General features: G+C 44.2%; 1 protein-coding gene across 1 annotated transcript in view; it reads left to right on the forward strand.

Moving 5' to 3' along the window:
- LOC142760835 (vomeronasal type-2 receptor 1-like) overlaps positions 1-24,216 on the forward strand; it is an 80,050-nt gene that overhangs the window by 16,275 nt on the left and 39,559 nt on the right. Inside the window, exon 2 of the mRNA XM_075864014.1 lies at positions 21,448-21,739. Within this exon, the coding sequence (XP_075720129.1) occupies positions 21,448-21,739 (292 nt within the window). The remainder of the gene's footprint in view (positions 1-21,447; positions 21,740-24,216) is intronic.

The following is a 24,216-nucleotide window of genomic DNA, read 5'->3' on the forward strand; positions in this document are numbered from 1 at the left end:
CACTGCCGCCCTAAAAGAAGTAAGGGGGGGCCTCCATGGCAGGTATAGGAGGGAGTAGGTGATGAGGGGTTTAAACTTATGTGTTAGGGTAGGGGGAGTGTATTAGAATAGAGGGAGGAGGTTGGGAGGGGTTCGAGAGGAGGAGTGGGGTGTACGCAGTTCTACCCGCTTTTTCCTCATTGCACAGGAAGCAGCGGGAAGAGGAGCAGCAAAATCAAGTTGAGTGCAGCATTTTTACCTTTTTTCCTCTGCAGTATTTGGCGTCGTTTGAGGGGCTGGTGGAGCAGCTCCGTGTGTGGCCGAACTGCAGAATCCCGGCTGGCTGGAAGAGCAGGTGATGAGACTCGTGGGGTTGCCTGCGACTCAGGCAGCTGGGCCCCGGCGCTCACATCGCACGGTGTCACTTTCTGGGAGTAGCGCACCTCCCCCTCCTATATCGCCCCCCCCGCCATTTTGGACTTGGCGGTGGGCAGCCTGCTGCTGTTCAGTCCCCCTGTCAGCGGGGGGAGCAATCCTGGTTCCGGTCCTCCTGCTGCTGTGTTGGCTCGCTGGTTTGGCACTGCATGGGAAGCCCCTCCAAGGACGCTGCAGGCCAGTCTGCCGGGAGAGCTGCATCCCCCAGGTGACCCAGGCCTGGCAGGAATCCCCAACCGCGGCGGTTCTTGGCGGTTGGGAGGGTCAACTCCTGGCTTCCTAGCCATCCCCCTCCTTCTGGTGCAGTAAATGGAGGAGGGATGTCGGTAGCCCCGCCTGGTCATGTGCCGACCAGGTGGCTGGCTTCTGCTCAAGAGGATGTCTCTCGGATGGCCAGGAGTCCGGATGTTCGCAGTCTACGGTCCGAGGTGTGGATACCACCTCACGGGCGGCCGGCCCTTTTACCAGCAGCGATCTTCTGGATGTCGGCCCCCCGGGCCAGTCGCCTCGTGGATCTACTTGTCATCACTGCGCTTGTGGGCAGCCGCGGATGGCGCCTGAATAGAAAGACGGGGAAGTGGATAAGCCTCAGAGCGTTGCAGGATCACCGCGCCTGTGTGTTTATCTCCTTCTTTACCTTTTCCTGCTGTTTTAATGTCAGGGGGGGGAAGGTTGGGGGTGCATCGGTTAGCGCGGCCGCGTAGGGTCTCCCGTCGGGGTGTTGCCACCAACGGGGGGTAGCGACGGTTTAGCTGAGCTGGTAGGCTGCTTGTACGAGCTGGTGGGAAAATTGGATAGGTCGCGGGCACCTGTTGCGTCCGTGGCGTCCCCTGTTGTGGGGGGGTTGGAGAGCCAGCGGTGATTAGGCAGTGCCAGGTCACGGGGGCCATAGCGGGCTCTGCGGGGGTGTTGCAATTTCAGTGCAGATGGTTTCTTCACAGGATGGAGACAGGGTTTGGCTTGATGATCGGGGGCGCTGGGGGAACTGTATGTGTTGTTTGAGGGTCCTCTGTGGGCGCATCTGAAACAGGAGGTTCGTGAGCATATTTGGAAGGACGCGTACGTGGAAATATTTTCTCTCCTCCCCCTGGCTAATTTGGATAAGGGAAAACGGGATGAGAGTAAGAAGGAGGAGGAGGAACGTCGGCATTATCGGCTCATTCCACAGACTTTTGTTAATTGGCTGCAGGCTTACACTATATTCGCTAGCATGATTGGGGAAAAGACGCCGGACAACTGTTCTGCCCTTTTCTGTTATTTGGACTCTATTGGCGAGGCGCATCGTGTTTATGGGGGTTTGACGTGGCTGCGTTACGACGAGCAGTTTCGTCAACGGAAGGCGGTGAGGCCAAGCATTAGGTGGGATCAGAAGAATATTGCTTTATGGTTGAGAGTAACTGCTCCAGTTAAGCCGTGTCAGACCTTTCCAGGGAGCGGAGGGTCTGCGGGGCAGGTCGGCCAGTTCAAAACTCTGGTTTTGCTGGCAATTTAACGACGGCCAATGTAATTTTGGAGCAGCGTGCAAGTTCAAGCACGTTTGTTCCAACTGGGCCTTCACATGATGCGTCCAAGTGCTTGCGAAAGGGCAAGAGAGGGGGTAGTCAGTTGGGTTCAGCTGGTCAAGGGGGTGACGCCGGTGAGGTTGTAAAGGATGGCCCCCTTTCTAAGTAGATATCCGGATAGGGTGGGGGCTGGTTTAATTTACGATGGCTTCTGTTTGGGTTTTGTTATCCCCCCACCCCATACGAGGTTCCAGTCACTCGTCGCAATCTTCGGTCTGCGTACCAGCACTCCGATGTTGTGTCTGAGAAACTCTGGAAGGAAGTGTCGATAGGTCACATGGCGGGTCCTTTTACGGAGCCACCTGTGGCTGATCTCGTGGTTTCCCCATTGGGCGTGGTGCCTAAGCGGGAGCCTAACAAGTTTCGTTTGATCAATCGTCTCACATTTCCCAAGGGCTAGTCAGTTAACAACGGTATAGATCCGGTTTTGTGTTCGGTGGTGTACGCGTCTATTGACAAGGCAGTTGGTTTAGTTAGGGCAGCGGGGGTAGGAGCCCTGTTAGCAAAAACGGACATTGAGACGACGTTCCGGCTGTTGCCAGTACATCCTGATAGCCAACGACTATTGGGTTGTTTCTGGGAGGGGGAGTTTTTCGTCGATCGTTGCTTGCCCATGGGCTGTTCATTGTCATGCGCATATTTTGAGGCCTTTAGCTCTTTTTTGGAGTGGGTGGCGCGCGAGGTTGCGGGGGTGAATTCCTTAATTCACTACCTCAATGATTTTTTTATGCGTTGGTCCGGGTGGGTCTTCGGTGTGTGCTAATATCCTGTATGCTTTGCACGAGGTTATGAGGGATTTTGGTGTCCCTTTGGCGCTTGACAAAACGCAAGGACCGGTTACTGTTATTCGTTTTCTGTGCATAGAAATTGATTCTATCACGTTGGAATGCAGACTCCCTGAGGATAAACTGGGGGCTTTTCGTTCAGAGGTACAGCAGACATGTCGTCTTAAAAAGATTATGTTGCACAGCTTGCAGTCCTTAGTGGGGAAGTTGAATTTCGCATCATTCCTATGGGCAGGGTGTTTTGTAGGCGGTTGGCGGCTGCTACTGCTGGCTTGCAAGCGCCACATCACTTAGTTCGGTTGAGCACTGAACATCGGACTTAGGGGTGTGGAATAGTTTTCTGGGGCAATATAATGGGCGGTCCCTCTTGATGTCGGGGGTCCTCGACTCTGCCGACTTGGCCCTCTTTACGGATGCAGCTGGTGGGGGTGGTTTTGGGGCATACTGCGGTGGCTGGTAGTGTGCCAGGGGATGGCCTTCCGAATGGGTGGGGGGCGGTTTGACTAAGAACCTGGTCCTGCTCGAGCTATTTCCCATCGTGGTCGCTGTAACCATTTGGGAGGATAGGCTCAGGGATAAGAAGGTTCATTTTCACTGTGACAATCTTGGTGTGGTATTGGCGATTAATAATATCTCGGTGTCCTCTCCCCCAGTCGTGCAGTTGTTGCGGCATTTAGTGCTAGTCTCTTTGTTTTTGAATGCTTGGGTGGTAGCGGTGCATGTGCCTGGGGTTGGAAATGGTATTGCTGACGCTCTTTCTCGCTCGCAGTGGGATCAATTCCGACAGCTGGTGGCTGGAGCGGATCAGATCGGCACGGCTTGCCCGGATCATCTATGGGAGCTGGTTTCACTGCAGTGGAAACATTGATTGAGCGGTCACTGGCTAGTTCTACGTGGGCTGCATATGTGGCTGGCTGGCGTCAGTGGGAAGTTTGGGTGCGATCGTTGGGTGACGTCCGGTCTGACCGGGACAGGTTGGTGGCTTTTTTGTATTGGCTCAGGGATGCTTTTGAGTCTGGTTTTACATTGTCTAAGGTGAACAAGTGTGTGTCTGCTTCAGCATTTGGTTTGAAATTGCGTGGGTTGAAAGACGTGACGAAGGAATTTTTGGCGTGTCAGGCTTTGAAGGGTTTACTTGGATGGAGATTGGAATTTGATCGTCGGCGGCGGCCCGTTTCCTTCCGGCTTCTCTGCTCATTAGGCACGGCGGTGCAGGATATATGTTGCTCGGAATTTGAAGGGCGTTTGTTTTGCCTGGCTTTTACGTTGGCATTTTTCGGTGCTTTTAGACTGGGCGAATTGGTGTGACCGAGTGTATCGCGTGCGGGCGGCCTTCGGCAAGAGGACGTGGAGGTGTTTGACGATACAGTGGAGCTAGTTTTGCGACGGTCGAAAACGGATCAAACTGGTCGGGGTAAGAGAATAGTGTTGTTTGCTCTTGCGGGGTTGGCGATGTGTCCAGTTCATTGCATGAACGAGTTGGGGATACAAGTCGATTTAGCGGGCCTTCCTTTGCTTCATCATGGGGATGGGTCTTTCCTTTCTAGGTTTCAGTTTAGTGCGGTGTTTAAAATATGTTTGTCTGCGGTTGGGGTGTGTCCTGACGATTATTACTCGCATTCTTTCCGCATTGGCGCAGCGACGGTGCGCGTGTGTGTTTTTCTCTCATTACAGGTTCACGCCCTTGTCTAGTGTGGATATTAGGACATATCTATGTGCATTGGGGCGCCCTGAGGGCTGATGCCCGCCCTGATGTTCGTCAACTTCGGATCCCGCGGGATGACGTTGTCCTGCATTGGTTGGGGTTCCGAGGTATGGTTTGGAATAGGGTTTTACCTGAATTTCAGACGTATGCGAAGCTGGATCGGGTTCCTGAGATCCTGGTGCTGCATGTCGGTGGGAACGATTTGGGGGTGCGCCCATTTCGTGACTTAGTGAGAGACGTGAAGCATGACTTGTTGTGCTTATGGGCTTTGCTCCCGGGCTTAGTCACAGTATGGTCTGATATAGTGCCTAGAAAAACATGGCGTTATGCGCGCTCTGTTGACAGGATTAATAAGGCCCGAATTAAGGTGAATAGGGCAATTTCTGCATTTATTGCAAGGAACGGGGGAGTGGTTGTTAGGCACAGGGATCTGGAGTGCATTTAAATGAGGTTGGGATGGACTTATGGAGTTTGGCCCTGGCAGAGGGGATTGAAAGAGGGTTGTTGGTGTGGAGGAGCTCACTGGCTTGAGGTGGTCAAGGCCTCTTTCGCGGTGGCGGGGGGAGTCCTTGAGGTTGGTCAGTAAAAACTGATGGGGGGGTCGCATCAGGGGTATGCATCCCCCAAAAAATATGTGGAAGGCTTCTTAGGGTGTTACCCCTTTGAATTGCTTTATGGACGAAGCCATCTGCAGAGGTGAGCGGTGCCTCCGAGCCGGGTTACGGCTGGAGGTAAAAACAAGTGGTGGTGGCAGATGGCTATTCTAATTTGCAGTAACTTGAAGGACTTCCCCTGGTTATGTTATTGGTCCTATATATTGACCCGGTTGGGGTCTGTTTTTGTGGATTTTGAAGAATTAAATTTTTTGGGAATTCTATGTATATATAATGTTTGTTATGGAATGTTTACTTTTTTGTAAATAAATAATAAACGGCTGCTGTGGCCATGAAAATCCAACCTCTGTTTCATGTGTTGTTCTTTCTTATGGAGGATTGGGGGGGTTTAAGATAAGTTCTATACCATACGACTCTACTTATCCAAGTCAAGGGCATAGGACATAACAAACGGGAGCCGTTTGTTATGTTCTCTGCTTCTGTCGTCTGTGGCATGCGCAGTTCAGATCGACCCAGCCCCTGTAAACAGACAACTGCAATTACTAAGGCGCTAATAAAGTATTAAAAAAAAGAGACATAAGAAAATTTTTTATTGAAATAAAAACTCCCCCTAAGACCCTCGATAACCATTTAAAAGAAAACAAAACGTAGATTATCGCAGTAGTCCACCGAATCTACGATGTAGTACAATAGGTCCAGCGGAACCTGCAAAAAAAATACAGTTAGGCCTCAAGCACACATCAGTGAAATGCTTCAGTGTGCTATCCGTTTTTTTTTGACGGATAGCACATTGGCCAGTTCTTTTTGCAGTTTTTGTGTGTGCTTTTTGCAAGTTTTTGGGAGCGTAGTTAGGACTCCCACTGACTCTGGGAACATTTGGTGCATTTTATGCACCAAAGAATTGATCCAACGCTTCTTTTTTATGCAACACGTTTTTTTAAAACGCTTGCGTAAAAAACGAACAGATTGCTTTCCCATTGATCTAAATGGAAAGCTCAATCAAGCCTTTGATGCTTTTTTCACGTGTTTTTTTACGCATTTTGTGTGCGGTTTTTGCAAGTTTTTTTATGCATAATTAGAACTCCCATTGACTATGGGAACATTTGGCGTGTTTTACGTGCAAAAGACACTTCTTTATTTGTACAATGTTTTTTTTAAAACACGTGTGTAAAAAAGCGTGTTGTATGTACTAACAGTGCGCTTTCCCATTTATGTAAATTAAAAGTGTAATCAAGCGTTTTTTGATGCGGTTTTCAGCACGTAAAATGAGCCAAAAAAACGTGTCAAATACACGCCATGTGACTCTGTCAACTGAAAAGTCATTCACCACAGGGTCTCCCTCTTGACTTTCATCATTCCTAGGTAACTGCAAAGTGGGTGAGATTTAACAAATCTCATCCACAAGCTGCGTAAAAATTCAGAGCAGAAATTGACCTGCGTTGCGTATTTTTCAGATTGCAGCTAGTCAATTCCTGCTGCGGAAATGTCACCATCTCCCAGCATTTGAAAAACGCAGCAAAATACACACCATTTTCTGCAGTAAAAACTCAGAAAACGTTGCGTTTTTTTTCCCCCCGCAGAATGCCTGCTACTTTCAACGGAATTGCTGTAGAAATTTTCTGCAGCAATTCCGTTACGTGTGGACAAGCCCTTAGCCTTTTCGTGTGTTCTATAGCTTTTGCCAGCTACCATTTGTACAATCTCTTAAAAAATGGGAGCTGGACACTGCTTAGCAATTTGAAGACACCTTTTCCTGGCTTGTAGCCAAAAATAGGGAGGGGTTGAGTCTTCCTCCAACATTTACAGCAGTAGTGAGTCAGGCTGCTTTGCCTAATTCACGTTGCTGTAATTCTTGGCAGTGCTCCCTCTGGTGGCGAACATACACCGCATTCCAAATTATTATGCAAATGTTATTTTTCGCTGATTTTCCTAAATAGTCAATGCAAATGACAGTCAGTATAATCTTCAAGCCATCAACTGTTGGAGTATAATGCGAATTTTATTGAACAAATCTCCTAATGATAACAGATTTTTTTTAGAAGTAAAAAACTCAAAATGCACTGTTTCAAATTATTATGCACAACAGAGATCAAAACATTTTAAAGGTTGTAAAGAGAACTAAAATGATAATTTGTTGAATTTGCAGCATCAGGAGGTCATATTTACAGAAATCAAAAGCTCTTTCAATCAAAAAAAAACTTAACAGGCCAAGTTACATGTTAACATAGGACCCCTTCTTTGATATCACCTTCACAATTCTTGCATCCATTGAATTTGTGAGTATTTGGACAGTTTCTGCTTGGATATCTTTGCAGGATGTCAGCATAGCCTCCCAGAGCTTCTGTTTTGATGTGAACTGCCTCCCACCCTCATAGATATTTTGCTTGAGGATGCTCCAAAGGAAGCAAGTCGTCAGTCATAAACTCTACATACTTTTCAGAGGTCATTTTCACACCGTCAGGGATCCTAAAGGGGCCTAACAGCTCTCTCCCCATGATTCCAGCCCAAAACATGACTCTGCCACCTCCTTGCTGACGTCGCAGCCTTTTTGGGACATGGTGGCCATTCACCAACCATCCACTACTCCATCCATCTGGACCATCCAAGGTTGCACGGCACTCATCACTAAAGAACACGGTTTGAAAATTAGTCTTCATGTATTTCTGAGCCCACTGCAACCGTTTCTGCTTGTGAGCATTGTTTAGGGGTGGCAGAATAATAGCTTTATGCACACTTGCAAACCTCTAGAGGATCCTACACCTTGAGGTTCGCGGGACTCCAGAGGCACCAGCGGCTTCAAATACCTGTTTGCTGCTTTGCAATGGCATTTTAGCAGCTGCTCTCCTAATCCTATTAATTTGTCTGGCAGAAACCTTCCTCATTATGCCTTTATCTGAATGAACTTGTCTGTGCTCTGAATCAGCCACAAATCTTTTCACAGTACGATGATCACGCCTAAGTTTTCTTGAAATATCCAATGTTTTCATACCTTGTCCAAGGTATTGCACTATTTCACGCTTTTCGGCAGCAGAGAGATCCTTTTTCTTTCCCATATTGTTTGAAACCTGTGGCCTGCTTAATAATGTGGAACGTCCTTCTTAAGTAGTTTTCCTTTGATTGGGCACACCTGGCAAACTAATTATCACAGGTGTCTGAGATTGATTACAGTGATCCAAAGAGCCCTAAGACACAATACCATCCATGAGTTTAATTGAAAAACTAATAATTAAATGTTTATGACACTTAAATCCAATGTGCATAATAATTTGGAACACGGTGTAGGAAAACATGTCAAATTATTATTACATTTTTAATACTTCCCACCTTGTGGAAGAAAAAAAAAAATTCCTGCTGGAAAATGAAATCTGCATCTCCATTAAGGTTGTCTGCAGAGGGAAGCATGAAGTGCTCTAAAATTTCCTGCTAGATGGCTGCGTTGTCTCCGGACTTGATATAACACAGTGGACCAACACTGTTGCTCAGTGGTCCAAAGTCCTGTTTTCAGATTAAAGTAAATTTTGCATTTCATTTGGAAATCAAGGTCCCACAGTCTGGAGGAAGAGTGGAGAGGCACACAATCCAAGTTGCTTGCGGTCAAGTGTGAAGTTTCCACAGTCAGTGATGGTTTGGGGGCCATGTCATCTGCTGGTGTTGGTCCACTGTGTTATATCAAGTCCAGAGTCAACGCAGCCGTCTACCAGGAAATTTTACAGCACTTCATGCTTCCCTCTGCTGACAAGCTTTATGGTGATGCTGATTTCATTTTCCAGCAGGACTTCGCACCTGCCCACACTGCTAAAAGTACCAATACCTGGTGTAATAACCACAGTATTACTGTGATTGATTGGCCAGCAAACTCGCCTGACCTAAACCCCATAGAGAATCTATGGGGTATTGTCAAGAGGAAGATGAAAGACACCAGACCCAACAATGCAGACGAGCTGAAGGCCGCTATCAAAGCAACCTGGGATTCCATAACACCTCAGCAGTGCCACAGGCTGATCGTCACCATGCTATGCCGCATTGATAACACCTCAGCAGTGCCACAGGCTGATCGCCTCCATGCCACGCCGCATTAATGCAGTAATTCATGCAAAAGGAGCCCCGACCAAGTATTGAGTGCATATACTGTACATACTTTTCAGTAGGCCTACATTTCGGTATTAAAAATAATTTTTGAAATTGGACTTATATAATTTTCTAATTTTCTGAGAGACTAAATTTGGGGTTTTCATGAACGGTTAGCCATAATCATCAATATTAAAAGAAAAAAATGCTGGAAATAGATCACTCTGTGTGTAATGAATCTATGTAATATATGAGTTTCACTTTTTTAATTGAATTACTGAAATAAATTAACTTTTTGATGATATTCTAATTCATTGAGAAGGACTAGTATACAGGCCAAACACCCTTCACCTAATGCCCTTAAACCACAATTTTGGCAGTGCAGAGGACCCCTTTATCAACCCTCCAATATAAATTAGGACAGACCTTAAACCCCAAGATTAATAAAGATAGAACACAGACCCCAAAATGAATTGTTACAGATGCCAGACTATTACAGACCCTAGTATTTAGACCCTTAAAATGAATTAGTACAGACCCAAGACTTCAGAACTAGTCCTGGCAGACTATACCAAGCAGATTCTTACTGCCATCCTGTGTTGTGCGCTGGACAGGAACGGCATGTGAATTCTCCTCCACTGCACTACGCTCACAGGATGATGTATGGGCAGTGTAAGGGTATGTGCACACGCTTACTAAAAAACTTCTGAAAATACGGAGCTGTTTATGGCCGAAAATAAGCCGTGTGAACATACCCTGAAATTCAGGAAACCTACAAAAAAAAAAATCACAGATGGTGCTTTGTTTCTGCCGCACTCTATGGACAGATGAAAAAAACACCCTGTTTTTGCTGGACTGTCCGTAAGGGCCCTTTTACACCGGCCAATTATTGGGCAAACAAACGATCACACAACGCTTGGTCCCGATAATTGCCCAAGTATTATTGTTGTTGGCAGCATATCTCCCTGTGTAAACATAGTCCAAATAGAGTAAGATAGGAGCTGCTCAGCAAGAAGGGTAATGGGTGCTGAACCCAGTGGCGTAACTACCGCTATAGCAGCCATAGTGGCTGCTACGGGGCCCGCAGCATGAGGGGACCCGTGCCCCCCTCCCATGGCCGGAGGCTCCGCTAGCAGCTGCTATGGCTGCTACAGCGCGACGCCACTGAAGGTGTTGTTCCTACAAAAGACATGCATCCCCTATCCACAGGATAGGGGATACATGTGTGATCGCTGGGACGGCCAGCAATAAGGAGAACGGGGGACCGAAATTCCCCCGAAGTTCTCCATGACAAACCTTGGACTTCCGGGGTCTGTCTGCAGCTCCATAGAAATGACTTGCGCACCGGTCGCTCTTGTGCGCATGTGTGTCCTTTCATTTTTATTGAACTGCGCAGGCGCCGGAAGTCCGAGGTTTGTCATGGAGAACTTCGGGGGAATTTCGGTCCCCCGTTCTCCTTATTGCTGGGCGTCCCAGCGATCACACATGCCAGCGATCACACATGTATCCCCTATCCTGTGGGGATGCATGTATTTTGTAGGACAAACTATAGGCCGTTTTTTTTTTGGGGGGGGGGGGCTATATGGCGTTATCTACAGGGGCGTCTGTATGGCGTTATCTGTAGGGGGGGTTCTGTATGGTGTTATCTACAGGGGGGTCTGTATGGCGTTATCTACAGGGGGGTCTGTGTGGCATTATCTACAGGGGGTTCTGTATGGTGTTATCTACAAGGGGGGTCTGTATGGCGTTATCTACAGGGGGGTCTGTGTGGCGTTATCTACAGGTGGGGATCTGTATGGTGTTATCTACAGGGGGGTCTGTATGGCGTTATCTACAGGGGGTGCTGTATGGCGTTATCTACAGGGGGTCTGCATGGCGTTATCTACAGGGGGGGTCTGTATAGCGTTATCTACAGGGGGGTCTGTGTGGCGTTATCTACAGGGGATTTTGTATGGTGTTATCTACAAGGGGGTCTGTGTGGCGTTATCTACAGGTGTGGTTCTGTATGGTGTTATCTACAGGGGGGTCTGTATGGCATTATCTACAGGGGGGCTGTATGGCGTTATCTACAGGGGTGTCTGTATGGCGTTATCTACAGGGGGGCTGTATGGCGTTATCTACAGGAGTGTCTGTATGGCGTTATCTACAGGGGGGCTGTATGGCGCTATGTACAGGGAGATTTGGGGCTGTAAGACGTTATCTACAGGGGTCTGTATGGCGTTATCTACAGGGGGCTGTATGGCGTTATCTGCAGGGAGGATTTGGGACTGTAAGACGTTCTCTACAGGGGGGGAGTAATGCGTTATCTACAGGGGGCTGTGTATGGTGCTATCTATAGGGAGGCACTATCTACAAGGGGGGGTTGTGTGATACCCAGCGGAGGGGGGGCCCCAGTCAAAAGTTTGCTATGGGGCCCAGTCTTTCCTAGTTACGCCCCTGGCTGAACCTCAAGGATCTGGACCATGGATCCCACCAGACAAAGTCATGCAAAGTTCCCCAGAGTATATCCAGAAGAAAGAGATGCAGCACACCAGCATAAGTACGAAATAAAGGTGTTTATTCACCCAGTTCAAAAAGCGATGTTTCACCTTCTCAATAAAGGCAATCACTCATCCGGAGCACACGGTCATGAGGCGTTAGGCCTTTTTCAGACAAGTGCATTTGTAGGTGTCTGTAATACGGATCCGTAATATGGACGTATTACAGATGATATTGCATCAGTATGTCATCAGTATTGCATCAGTATTATAGATCCAAATTACCGATCGACTGTCTTCTAGGGAGATAATTGAATGACATATTGAATGATAGTCGCTTTGAAGAACGGATGCAATACTGATGACATACGGATGCAATATGGATCACATATAAACAAAATACGGATGAATTCGCATTTTACTCACTCTCCATAGCCTACAATAGCGTTTTCCATCCGCAATACATATAAGGGTGTGTTCACACGATAGACTAAAAACGTCTGAAAATACCGAGCTGTTTTCAAGGGAAAACAGCTCCTGATTTTCAGACATTTTTGAAGCCACTCGTGATTTTCGCTGAGTTTTTTTACTGCCGTTTTTGGAGCTTTTTTCAATAGAGTCTATGAAAAACGGCTCCAAAAACGTCCCAAGAAGTGTCCTGCACTTCTTTTTCGCTGCCGTTTTTTTACACAGCCGGTTTTTTAAAACGGCCACGTAAAAAACGGCCCATCTGCTCCCGATTTGACGCCCGTTCATCGGCCGTTTTTCGGCCGTTTACGGCCCGAAAAAGTCCGAAAATAGGCCTTGTGAACATACCCTAAAAGTGCATGCTGCGTTTCTAAACTCCGTGCATATTTTATACGCCCATGTGAAAGCCTCATTGATTAACATTAGTGCCGTATTATAGACAGAAAAAAAATGGATGAAATGCGCTCACCTAAAAGAGGCCATATGTTGTATTTCTCATACTTTGTACATACCAAGTACCTTCAGGTAATATTATGCTGATTGAGTCTACCATATGATTGGCTACATTCATATATATTTATTTTTGCGGATTGCAATGCTGATTAGGGATGATCAAACTACTAACATTTTTATTACTTTGTAGCATATTTAAGCAGCAGTAATTTATTTTTATGAAATTAGAGCTTTATTTTTTTACCATTTTTTACACACACAACTTTGTTAAAAAAAAATAAAAAAATATTGGGCTCTTATTATGTGAAAAATCATAGAATAATAACAATATATCATTTTTTAAGTTTAAACTATTTTTTTTCACATAAGGAATCTCTTAAATAGAATCTATATTTTTTCTGCCATCGTGGCAACACCCAAGTATAGCCAATGCTCATCTGAGCGCTGTGTATTTAATAATCAAGTAGGCAGCAATAGCAAATATCTCTGCCTTCACTTGTGGGGGTGCCCAGGTGTCTCTGAGAGCCAGACATCCATCCTTTGGCTGCATGATTCATCCGTGCTCTAGAACAGTATTTCCCAACTTATTCAAGCCAAGTACCCCCTAGTGACAAGAAGCTCCAACCAAGTACCCCCAAAAGATGGGATCAGTTATAAATGCTACCTAAATAAGGCTATGCTCACACTGCTATCAGAGGCTCCATTTGAAGCCTCCGTCGGCAGTTCATTCAGATTTGATGGGAATAGGACAGTGATGGACACCACGTCAGAACCCCGATGGACCCCATTATAAGTGCCATTAGTTTCTGTTGTGTGACGGTTCCGGCATTGGGTCATGGCAAAAGATTTTTCTCATGTCCTTCCCATTTATATCGGACCCCCTTCAGCAGACCCCAAAATTAATATAATCCACAAACCAGACCTCCTAAATAAAGATTTAGGCCCCAGGCCATATTCTCCCAAGGCCGGATGCCCCTTTATACAGAGCCTAGCTTGTATACAGACCCCGGGCCAGAACCCCCCTGTATACAGACCCTATACCAGACCTCACTGTATACAGACCAGTCTTCGCTTATATTTATAGACCTCCCGATATATACAGACCCCCTAAAATATAGATCCCAGATCAGACCCCCAAAAAATGGGCCCCCTTGTATATACAGGCCCCCTAAATATTACAGACCTCCAGACCAGTCTCCGCTTGTGTATGCAGACCCCATATATATATATATATATATACCACCATTCAACAGTTTAGGGTCACTTCGAAATGTCCTTATTTTTGAAAGAAAAGCACAGTTTTTTTCAATGAAGATAACATTAAATTAATCAGAAATACACTCTATACATTGTTAATGTGGTAAATGACTATTCTAGCTGCTAACGTCTGGTTTTTAATGCAATATCTACATAGGTGTATAGAGGCCTATTTCCAGCAACCATCACTCCAGTGTTCTAATGGTACATTGTGTTTGCTAACTGTGTTAGAAGGCTAATGGATGATTAGAAAACACTTGAAAACCCTTGTGCAATTATGTTAGCACCGCTGTAAACAGTTTTGCTGTTTAGAGGAGCTATAAAACTGACCTTCCTTTGAGCTAGTTGAGAATCTGGAGCATTACATTTGTGGGTTCGATTAAACTCTCAAAATGGCTAGATAAAGAGAGCTTTCATGTGAAACTCGACAGTCTATTCTTGTTCTTAGAAATGAAGGCTATTCCATGCGTGAAATTGCCAAGAAACTGAAGATTTCCTACAACGGTGTGTACTACTCCCTTCGGAGGAAAGCACAAACAGGCTCTAACCAGAGTAGAAAGACAAGTGGGTGGCCCCGCTGCACAACTGAGCAACAAGACTACATTAGAGTCTCTAGTTTGAGAAATAGACGCCTCACAGGTCCTCAACTGGCAGCTTCATTAAATAGTACCCGCAAAACGCCAGTGTCAACGTCTACAGTGAAGAGGCGACTCCGGGATGCTGGCCTTCAGGGCAGAGTGGCAAAGAAAAAGCCATATCTGAGACTGGCCAATAAAAGGAAAAGATTAATATGGGCAAAAGCACACAGACATTGGACAGAGGAAGATTGGAAAAAAGTGTTATGGACAGACGAATCGAAGTTTGAGGTGTTTGGATCACACAGAAGAACATTTGTGAGACGCAGAACAACTGAAAAGATGCTGGAAGAGTGCCTGACGCCATCTGTCAAGCATGGTGGAGGTAATGTGATGGTCTGGGGTTGCTTTGGTGCTGGTAAAGTGGGAGATTTGTACAAGGTAAAAGGGATTTTGAATAAGGAAGGCTATCACTCCATTTGGGAAGAAGCAGGCAGCTGGTATTCTATCTGTAATGGAGTGGCCAGCACAGTCACCAGATCTCAACCCCATAGAGCTGTTGTGGGAGCAGCTTGACTGTATGGTACGCAAGAAGTGCCCATCAAGCCAATCCAACTTGTGGGAAGGGCTTCTGGAAGCATGGGGTGAAATTTCTCCCGATTACCTCAGCAAATTAACAGCTAGAATGCCAAAGGTCTGCAATGCTGTAATTGCTGCAAATGGAACATTCTTTGACGAAAGCAAAGTTTGAAGGAGAAAATGATTATTTCAAATAAAAATCATTATTTCTAACCTTGTCAATGTCTTGACTATATTTTCTAGTCATTTTGCAACTAATTTGATAAATATAAGTGTGAGTTTTCATGGAAAACACAAAATTATCTGGGTGACCCCAAACTTTTGAACGGTAGTGTATATATATTTATACAGACCCCCTAAAAATTAGACCACAGATTATACCCCTAAATAGTACAGACTTTAGATCCGGCTGTAGCGGCAGGACACACACATCAGAGGCAGCAGCAGGGCAGGCACAGACAACCCAATCCTGTGCTGTGACAGGGAACTGAAATAATTATTCGGGCAGTTGCTGGAAACCCTATGATGTCATGAATGATATCAAAGGGAGTCACTCCTTGCAAAAAGTGTTTAAAGGCGTGCAGAGATGAAGCGATCTGTGTCTTCTTCGAATGTTTGTGCATACAGATCTAATGGGGGGATCTAATGAGCTGTTACCATTAGATCACTATTATCAGTTATCTGTATAATGCACAAAAATTATGTGTTCCCTACTAACCTCAGCATCATTAGTGTAAATAAATAAATGAATAAATAAATATAGTAATTTGTAAAATTATACTTAACCTAAATTAGTAACATTAAAAAATAATAGAAAAATGAAAAAAGTAAAAATAAATAAATAATAAAGCTCCCTCCAAAAAAAGCCATTAATACATTCACATCATGCAGAATATTTTAAACTCTAAGCAGACTGCGTATGCTGCTCTAGTGTTTCCGGTAACACGACGGGCACCATGACGGAAACTCAATGGAACCCATTAAAGTCAATAGATTCCGTCAGGCACCGATGGTGTCCATCATGTATCAGAACCAGCGCTTTTGTACCATAGAAAAGGAAACACTGGCAAAGATGTAATCAGGCCCTTAGTAGTACTTTTAGTCCTAAAATTATAGGAAAAAAACCAAAACAAAAAACAAACATAAAATGTAACATAAAATCAACCCTATACTTAGTATACTAGTTATGACCATGAGATGGCAGTACAGATACTTCTAGTGCACACAGTACAGTCATTTTTAGATTATACTGGCGAGTGATGATACTGTTTATATATTAATTTAGACATTTGTGAATATGTATTGTTTGCCCAGTGGTTATTCCTTTTTCATAATCCTTTATTTGGTGTTTCACTATATGAGTTCCTACACTTGTCTATAATGGCATTCTAGTTTGTACTTTTTGTATGTTCACATCAAGCATCCTTAGCATGGCTTTTTTTGCAGATGAGAATCCAAGTCAGCCATACAGGGGTGCCGCCACATCTACATTGATGACTGCAAACAAGAACAACATTTTATAAGCAAATTAAGTGGGCAAAATAGACCATGACTAGGGCTACAATCCACAAAGACATCAATAAAATTGCCTCATTATCCCTTAATACTGTAAACATTTTGGAAACAACCTACAGAAAAAAACCCCCACAAATGTTATCACGGTCCGAATGTACAACAACATTAGAAGACCAATAGAAACCTATAGTGCCAGACCAATTTATAGATAATTAATTTTTATTAATTCATTCAAATATTAAAGTGTAACCTTTGCTTCAATTTTATTCCCCATAAATCATGGTAGAAGCAGTGATAAGAAACTTTGTAATAAATCTCATTACGAAAAAATTCCTTCTTTCTCCACTTATCATAATTCTCTTCCCTACCCCCGGCCTCCTACACTGATCACTTACTCTTAATTCATTGCTAAAATCCGTATTCAGTGAGGCAGTGATGGAGATGGAGTGGGAGGGGATGGATGAAACAGCTGCAGAGATAGAGCAAGAGAGACAGACAGATGCTGCTGCTTCTAGTAAGTGTTTTATGGTCTGATTTACAGAGTTGGATTCTCAGCTCCACTACTCAGTGCTGCTGTATAATGTCCTCCATGCTGCTTCTGCTTCTGGGGATGTGCTACAGATAGGAGAGCAGGAGCTTTTCTTTTCTCTGTGTGATATGTACGGAAGAAATCATAGCAGGTAGTCTTCGCCCCATCTGGAACTGAGTTCAAGGAAAACTGACAGTTAAAAATTGAGCATACAGAGTGGAAAACTGGTGATAAATGCTGGATACAAGTTATATAATGGTCAGATATAGTTTAATTTCTCATGAAAAATCACATGAAGTGACAGTTGCACTTTAAAAATCCATTTATTATTAATTCATTGAAATATTAAAATTATTTTAAAAAGGTTGGATGGTAGGACAGGACAAAAGCAAAAATATTAAGTGTCAAGTAGTATCACCATAACATATAATGGTCAAGATACATCTAACTCAAGTGCAAGTGCAAAACAATTATTCCAGATAGGAAAAAAACAACTGCAGAAAAATAAAATAAAACAAAATATATGAAGATATGTGCAGGTGTAAATGGTGCAGTCGCCAATGGCTTCATCTGGGGTGTAGGCATTTTGTACCTGTAATACTAGAGTTTAATGGCTTTCAATGCATTTGGATTTAACAGCTACACATTTTTTTATTTCTTTATGGTCTTTCAATTTGTAACACAAAGACAATTTATTTTTTTACAAACAGTACTTGCTTTCAGAGTATTTTTTGGATTTTCCTATGCAAAGAATAAAAAATATCTAAATTTATTATTATAATATTAATAACTTCCCTGACACACCATTTTCGGTGCCACCCCCCCCCCCACCATAGTGGAAAAAAAAACTAAACTTTAGATACATTTTGGGTAAAACTGAATAAATGCGTGCATAAAATAGTATAATAAAGTTGATTTACCAATAGCTTTAATATATGAATTACATAGTTTAGGGTATTTGGAAAAAAAAAAAAAAAGATTAGGGGTAGGAATTAATTTGACACTTTCTTCTTTAAAATGGTTTTACAGTATTTTTTTTTATTTATTTGTAGCCACCATAGGGTTACAATAGACCATTAAGGAACAAATTTAACTCTTTTATTTTTGCCATAGCTGCCACGGTTAGAAGGGAAAATATTCAGGTTTTATGATTTTTGTCACAAATAGAGCTAATCTGGATCTTGTACAACCCGACGGGTCTACACACAACAGGTCCCTGGTGGTAACGTGAACCGTTATGTGATCACTGAGTCAGAGAAAGATTGCAGATGAACAGTATACTCTCATTTCTACACAGGGATCACTTAGCACTACATAGATAACATGAAGCCTGGATATGAGGCTCATCTGTCGTGCAGCTGCTTTCCTGAGGCGATGCCTTTTATTTTTCCGGATAAGATTACAGGGCAGTAACTAATTCATAAATAAAAAAAAATTGAACGCTGCATTTACCATGTTTATTTCTGAAAACAAAGGAGGCAATTTAGAGGCGCATGTCTCTTGAAAAATTGGGTGCATCTCTGACATCCGTGTTCTTCATAGATCCCCCCAGTGTTCTTTCCCCAGAACGGTGTTGAGGTACAACATGAATAATGTCTCTCTATAAAAGACATCTGACAACCTCCATTCATCATGTACTAACCACAGAACATGACAATGTAGAACGTGGGTCATTATTTATCTCTCTAAGCACATATTCGGATGTGGAAAAATGAACCAGTATGACATTATAGGACTTGCCTAGTACAAAGACAGATTGTTCATTCTTCATGGGGACAACGGATACTGAAAAATCTATCCTCCCCAGGGTACTTGGAGCCGTCACTCAGAGCAGAGATTGGCACTTGCAACCACTGCGCCGGGGAATCAAAAGTCATTTGGTAAATTTAAAATGCCTTTCCCCTGACAAATATCATCCTGTCAGCCGTCTTGGGGCCTCAAATCTGCTGACAGGTTTCCTTGAAAGTTTAGTATTATATATAGCATTCTTAGGAAGCTCATGCAAGGCATCTAAGTGAGAAGCCCAATTTGTAAATCTACATGACAACAATGTCATTAAATGGCAGCTAGCTTGGAATTTGCCACAAGAAATATCTGGAAAGATACCTACTTGTGCGAATGGCTATCATGGCAAAACCAAGCACAGTTCTTACTATCTGCATAATTACTACCTAAGTGATGATTAAGCCAGTGTCACGAAGGGTCTGTGGACCCACTGGTCCGTACTGTCTTGGCAGTAAGGCAGCTGGCCAATAGGGTGCAGGTGAATGTCTATAGTTCGCATAGGTACCTGTGGCAGCTCAGACAGCAGCAGGGCAGGCTCGGCTAGGACTAGGCAGCAGGTAGACATCAGGCGAGGTGAAGCAGGTCAGACATGGATACAGCACGACACGACTTTGGCACTGGACAGTGCTCGACCAGGATGGTATGGAATACTAGGAACAGGTACAGGAACAGGAACTGGGACAGGTACAGGAAACAGGAAACACACTAGGAGGCCATCACATAGACAAACTATAGGGAACACAACAACGCTCAGGCATAGAAGCAGGGGACTGGATCCCTCTTATAGTCCAGGGTACTCACGGGTCAAAGTTCATGAGAATGTCTGGTGCGCGCTGCCCCTTTAAGAGCGGGCACGAGCGTGCGAGCGCACCCTACGGGATCCGGCTGAGGTGAGTGGACGTGAGCTCTGGCGTCTCCTGAGGAGGACGCTGGGCCAGCGCTTGCCGACTCGTGGCTGCGGCTGTCAGGGGGAGGTTGGAGCTGACAGTCCGCAGCCACGGACATTACAGCCAGTGTGATTAATAGATATACGGAATTGCAGAATCTTAAGGACAGTCAACTTTTCAAAGTTATATGAACTTACCAAGAGAGTAGCAATACTGAACTCAGTCCTACAGGATTAATTGATGCGTAAATTGTGATTGGTGATTGGTGATTTGACTGACAACCAGGAGTTGAAAAAAATAAATGTGCTAATGTGGCAAAATTGGAGTTTAGTGATAACTGATACCTTTGAATTCCACACCTTGTGATGTTTAACCCCTTAATGACCGCCGATACGCCTTTTCACGGCGGTCATTAATGGGCTTTATTCTAGGCTGCCGCCTTTGCACGGTTCTCCCGTGCAGGCTGGAGCCAGGGCTCGTCTGTCTGATGACAGCCGGGCTCCTGCACCAATGGTAGCGATCGAAGTTTACTTTGATCGCGGCCGTTTAACCCCTCAAATGGCGCGGTCATTTGAGTTGTTTACAGAGGGAGGGAACTCCCTCTGTCACCCATCGGCGGCCCGCAAATGCAATTGCGTGCATCTGATGGGTTGGCATGGCAGCCGGGGGCCTAACAAAGGCCCCCAGGTCTGCCCTGGCTTTATACCTATTAGGACGTCCTAATAGATGCCTGTCAATTTTACACTGACAGGCAATAATGCTCTAGTATACGAAGTATACCAAAGCATTATATCTGCGATCTAAAGATCGCACAGTCAAGTCTCCTAGTGAGACTGAAAAAATAATTAATGTGAAATAAAAATTTATAAGAAGGTACACATAAAAAAACATTTTGCCATAAAAAAATGGTTTTCTTTAGTAAAAGTGTAAAAATGAAATATAAACTACAGATATATGGGATCCCCGCAATCGTAATGACCCAAAAGGGTGGCAAATTAATTAAACCGCAAGGTGAACGCCGTAAAAAAAAAACTGCCAAAAGCAACGGCAACATTGCTATTTTTTCCCATTCTCCCCCCAAAAAATAATAATAAAAGGTTAACCAATAAGTACCATGTACTCCAAATTGGTAGCAATGAAGTCCCGCAAAAAACAAGCCCTCATATAGTGACATTGACGGAAAAATAAAAAAGTTATGGCTCTTGGAAAGCAGTGATGCAAAATAAAATTATTTTAGTTCAAAAGTGTTTTTATTCTGCAAAAGTAGTAAAGCATAAAAAAAACCTATACATATGTGGTATCGCCGTAATCCTACTGACCCATAGAATAAAGGTAACATATTATTTACGCCACACAGTAAACGGTGTAAATGTAAAATGCATAGAACCATTTCTAAATTGCTGTTTTTTTTAATATCCCCCCCCCATAAAAGTTACTAGAAGTTAATAATTTTTTTTTATAGATCCTTAAACAGTGCCATTGAAAAATACAACTCATCCCGCAAAAAACAAGTCCTCATACAGCTATGTCCACGTGAAAATAAAAAAGTTATAGCTCTTCGAATGTGACGATGGAAAAACTAAAAAATTGCTTGGTCATTAGGGCCCACAATGCATGCAGCGGGAAGGGGTTAAAGGCTTACGTGTCTCAGTTGGGGTTTTCTCCAAGGGGAACAACATCTATAGCAGCTTAAACTCACTGAACATTGACCTTGTTTTCTACCTTTATAACTATTAAGGTAATAATAGATATGCTCTGTTGTTTTCATATGCAGGTTCAACTTTCGAGCTTTGCGCTGGACCCGAGCCATGATGTATGCTATTGATGAAGTAAATAGACGCCAAGACATTCTACCAGAAATTACCTTGGGTTACCAGATTTTTGATACATGCTTTACTATCTCTAAATCAGTTGAAGCCACCTTAACATTTCTCACTGGACAAAATGAAACACACCCAAACTTCCGCTGCAGTGCAGGAGCACCGCTAGCAGCTGTCATTGGAGCAGGGGGGTCAGCTTTATCTATTGCCACTGCCAGAATACTGGGGCTCTATTATTTTCCACAGGTAATGTATACATTTATTTTTGTTATATGTATTTTATATTAACCCCTTCCCGCTGCGGCCAGTTTTAACATTCCTGGCAAAGCATAATTTTTCAAATCTGACATTTGAAATGTCAATTTATTTGGTAATAACTTTTGAATGCTTTCACCTATCCAAGCTATTCTGAGATTGTTTTCTCGTGACACATTGGACTTTATGTTAGTCCTGAAGTGGCTTCGAGGGGCCCATACTTTACAAACCCACATAAATCCCCCATTTTAAAAACTGCACCCCTCAAAGTATTCAAAACAGCATTTAGAACGTTTCTTCACCCTTTAGGCATCTCACAGGAATTAAAGAAATTTAAAAATGTACAAATGTCATTTTTTTTTTGTAGAAATAAGTTTTAAATCCAGATTTTTCTGTAACACAGAAGGTTTTACCAGAGAAATACAACTAAAAATATATTACCCAGATTCTGCAGTTTTTTATAAATATCTCACATGTGGCCCTAGTGTGGTAATGGACCGAAGCATCGGCCTCCGAAGCAAAGGAGCACCTAGTGGACTTTGGGGCCTTCTTTTTTATTGGATTATATTTTGAGCACCATGTCAGGTTTGAAGAGGTCTTTTGTACCAAAACAAAGGAACCACCCTAAAAAATACCCCATTTTGGAAACTATACCTAACAAGTAATTTATCTAGGTGTGTAGTGAGAATTTTGACCACACATGTGTTTCATAGATTTTATTAGAATTGGGCTGTGAAAAAGAAATTATTTTTTTTCCCAATAAAACGTAGAAGTTTTTGATTTCCACAAGGACTAAAGTAGAAAAAGCACCACAACATTGTAAAACAATTTCTCCCAAGTACAGCAATACCCCATATGTGGTCATGAACGGCTGTTTGGAAACATGGCAGGGCTCAGAAGCGAAGGAGCACCATTTGGTTTTTGAGCTTGGAGCTTTTTGCTGGAATGGTTTGTGGAGGTCATGTCACATTTGCAAAGCCCCTAAAGGGCCAATGCAGTGGAGACCCCCACAAGTGACCCAATTTAGGAAACTACACCCCTGAAGGAATTTATCTAGAGGTATATTGAGCATTTTGACCCCACAGGTTTTTTGCAGAAATTATTGGAAATAGGCCGTGAAAATGAAAATCAACATTATTTCCAATAAAATGTAGGTTTAACAATTTTTTTTTCATTTCAAGAATTAAAGGAGAAAAAGCACCCCAACATTTGTAAAACAATTTCTCCCGAGTACGGTAATACCCCATATGTGGTCATAAACTTCTGCTTGGCAAAAAAAAAAATTCCCTTCCCTTTTCCCATGCCTTGGTTGAACTTGATGGACATGTGTCTTTTTTCAACCGTACTAACTATGTAACTATGTAACACACAGTAGAGCTCAAAACGGAAGGAGCGCCATTTGGCTTTTGGAATGGTTTCTGGGCGCAATGTTGCATTTGCTGAGCCCCTGTTGTACTAGTACAGTGGGAACACCCCAAAAGTGATTCCATGTGGGAAAAAATACCCCTTGAGGTATCGAATCATCTCGGGGTTGTAACGTCTATGGCCACGGTCCGTCGTTCTGCCTTAATCCACGATGGCCGTGGCCATGGACATCTTACCTGCTTGCAGTGTCGTCCTCCTGTGATGCGCCGGCACTCACTTCCAAACTTCGAGTGTCTCCGGCGGGCACGCGCACCCGCACGTTCTTAAAGGGCCAGTGCGCACATTTTTGCAGGAAGTCTGCAATATAGCCCAGGATGCCCTGGGCTATTAAAAGGGCTCTGCCCTCTTGCTCTTTGCCAGAGCGTTGTTTGTTACCCAAGGTTTGTCGTGCTTATGGTCTCCCAGTGTCTTCCAGTTTCCCAGTGTACCTTGTTCCTGTATCACGTATCCTGTTTCCGTGCTACCCAGTTCTAGTGCCGTGCTTTGATGTTGCCGTGCTGTGCTACAGTCTACGCTTGATTTGCTATGCCTCACCTGACGTCTTCCTGCCGCCTGGTCCTGGACGTGCCTGCCTCGTTACGGCCTACGATTGCCTCAGGTACCCTGGCTGAACTATTTGAACTCTGTACTTACCTGTTTGGCCAGCTGCCATCCCGCTACGCGGTACGGTCCAGTGGGTCCACACCCCTCATCGTGACAGTACGCTCTGGCCATGGACTCCACTAGTCAATTCAAGGGCTTGGCACCCTCCCAAGCCATGCAGGCGAACCTGCTGGATCTCCGAGCTAGGCAGGATCTGCTCCTTGTGGCAGTGGACTCTATGGCGCAGCAGCTAGGGACGCTAGTTGCATCTCTTTCTGCCTCTATGCAAGCCCTTCAAGCCGATCTTCCTGTTACTCCTACTGGCAGTTCCTGTCCGGATCCTCGATTCTCGCTGCCATTGCCCTCTCGGTTCGAAGGAGACGCCAGTACTTGTCGGGGGTTTCTGAACCAATGCCACATTCATTTTACCCTGCACTCTCGAGCATTTCCATCGGACGGAG

The sequence above is a fragment of the Rhinoderma darwinii genome, chromosome 4 (genome assembly GCF_050947455.1).
Source record: "Rhinoderma darwinii isolate aRhiDar2 chromosome 4, aRhiDar2.hap1, whole genome shotgun sequence".
Lineage (NCBI taxonomy): Eukaryota > Metazoa > Chordata > Amphibia > Anura > Rhinodermatidae > Rhinoderma > Rhinoderma darwinii.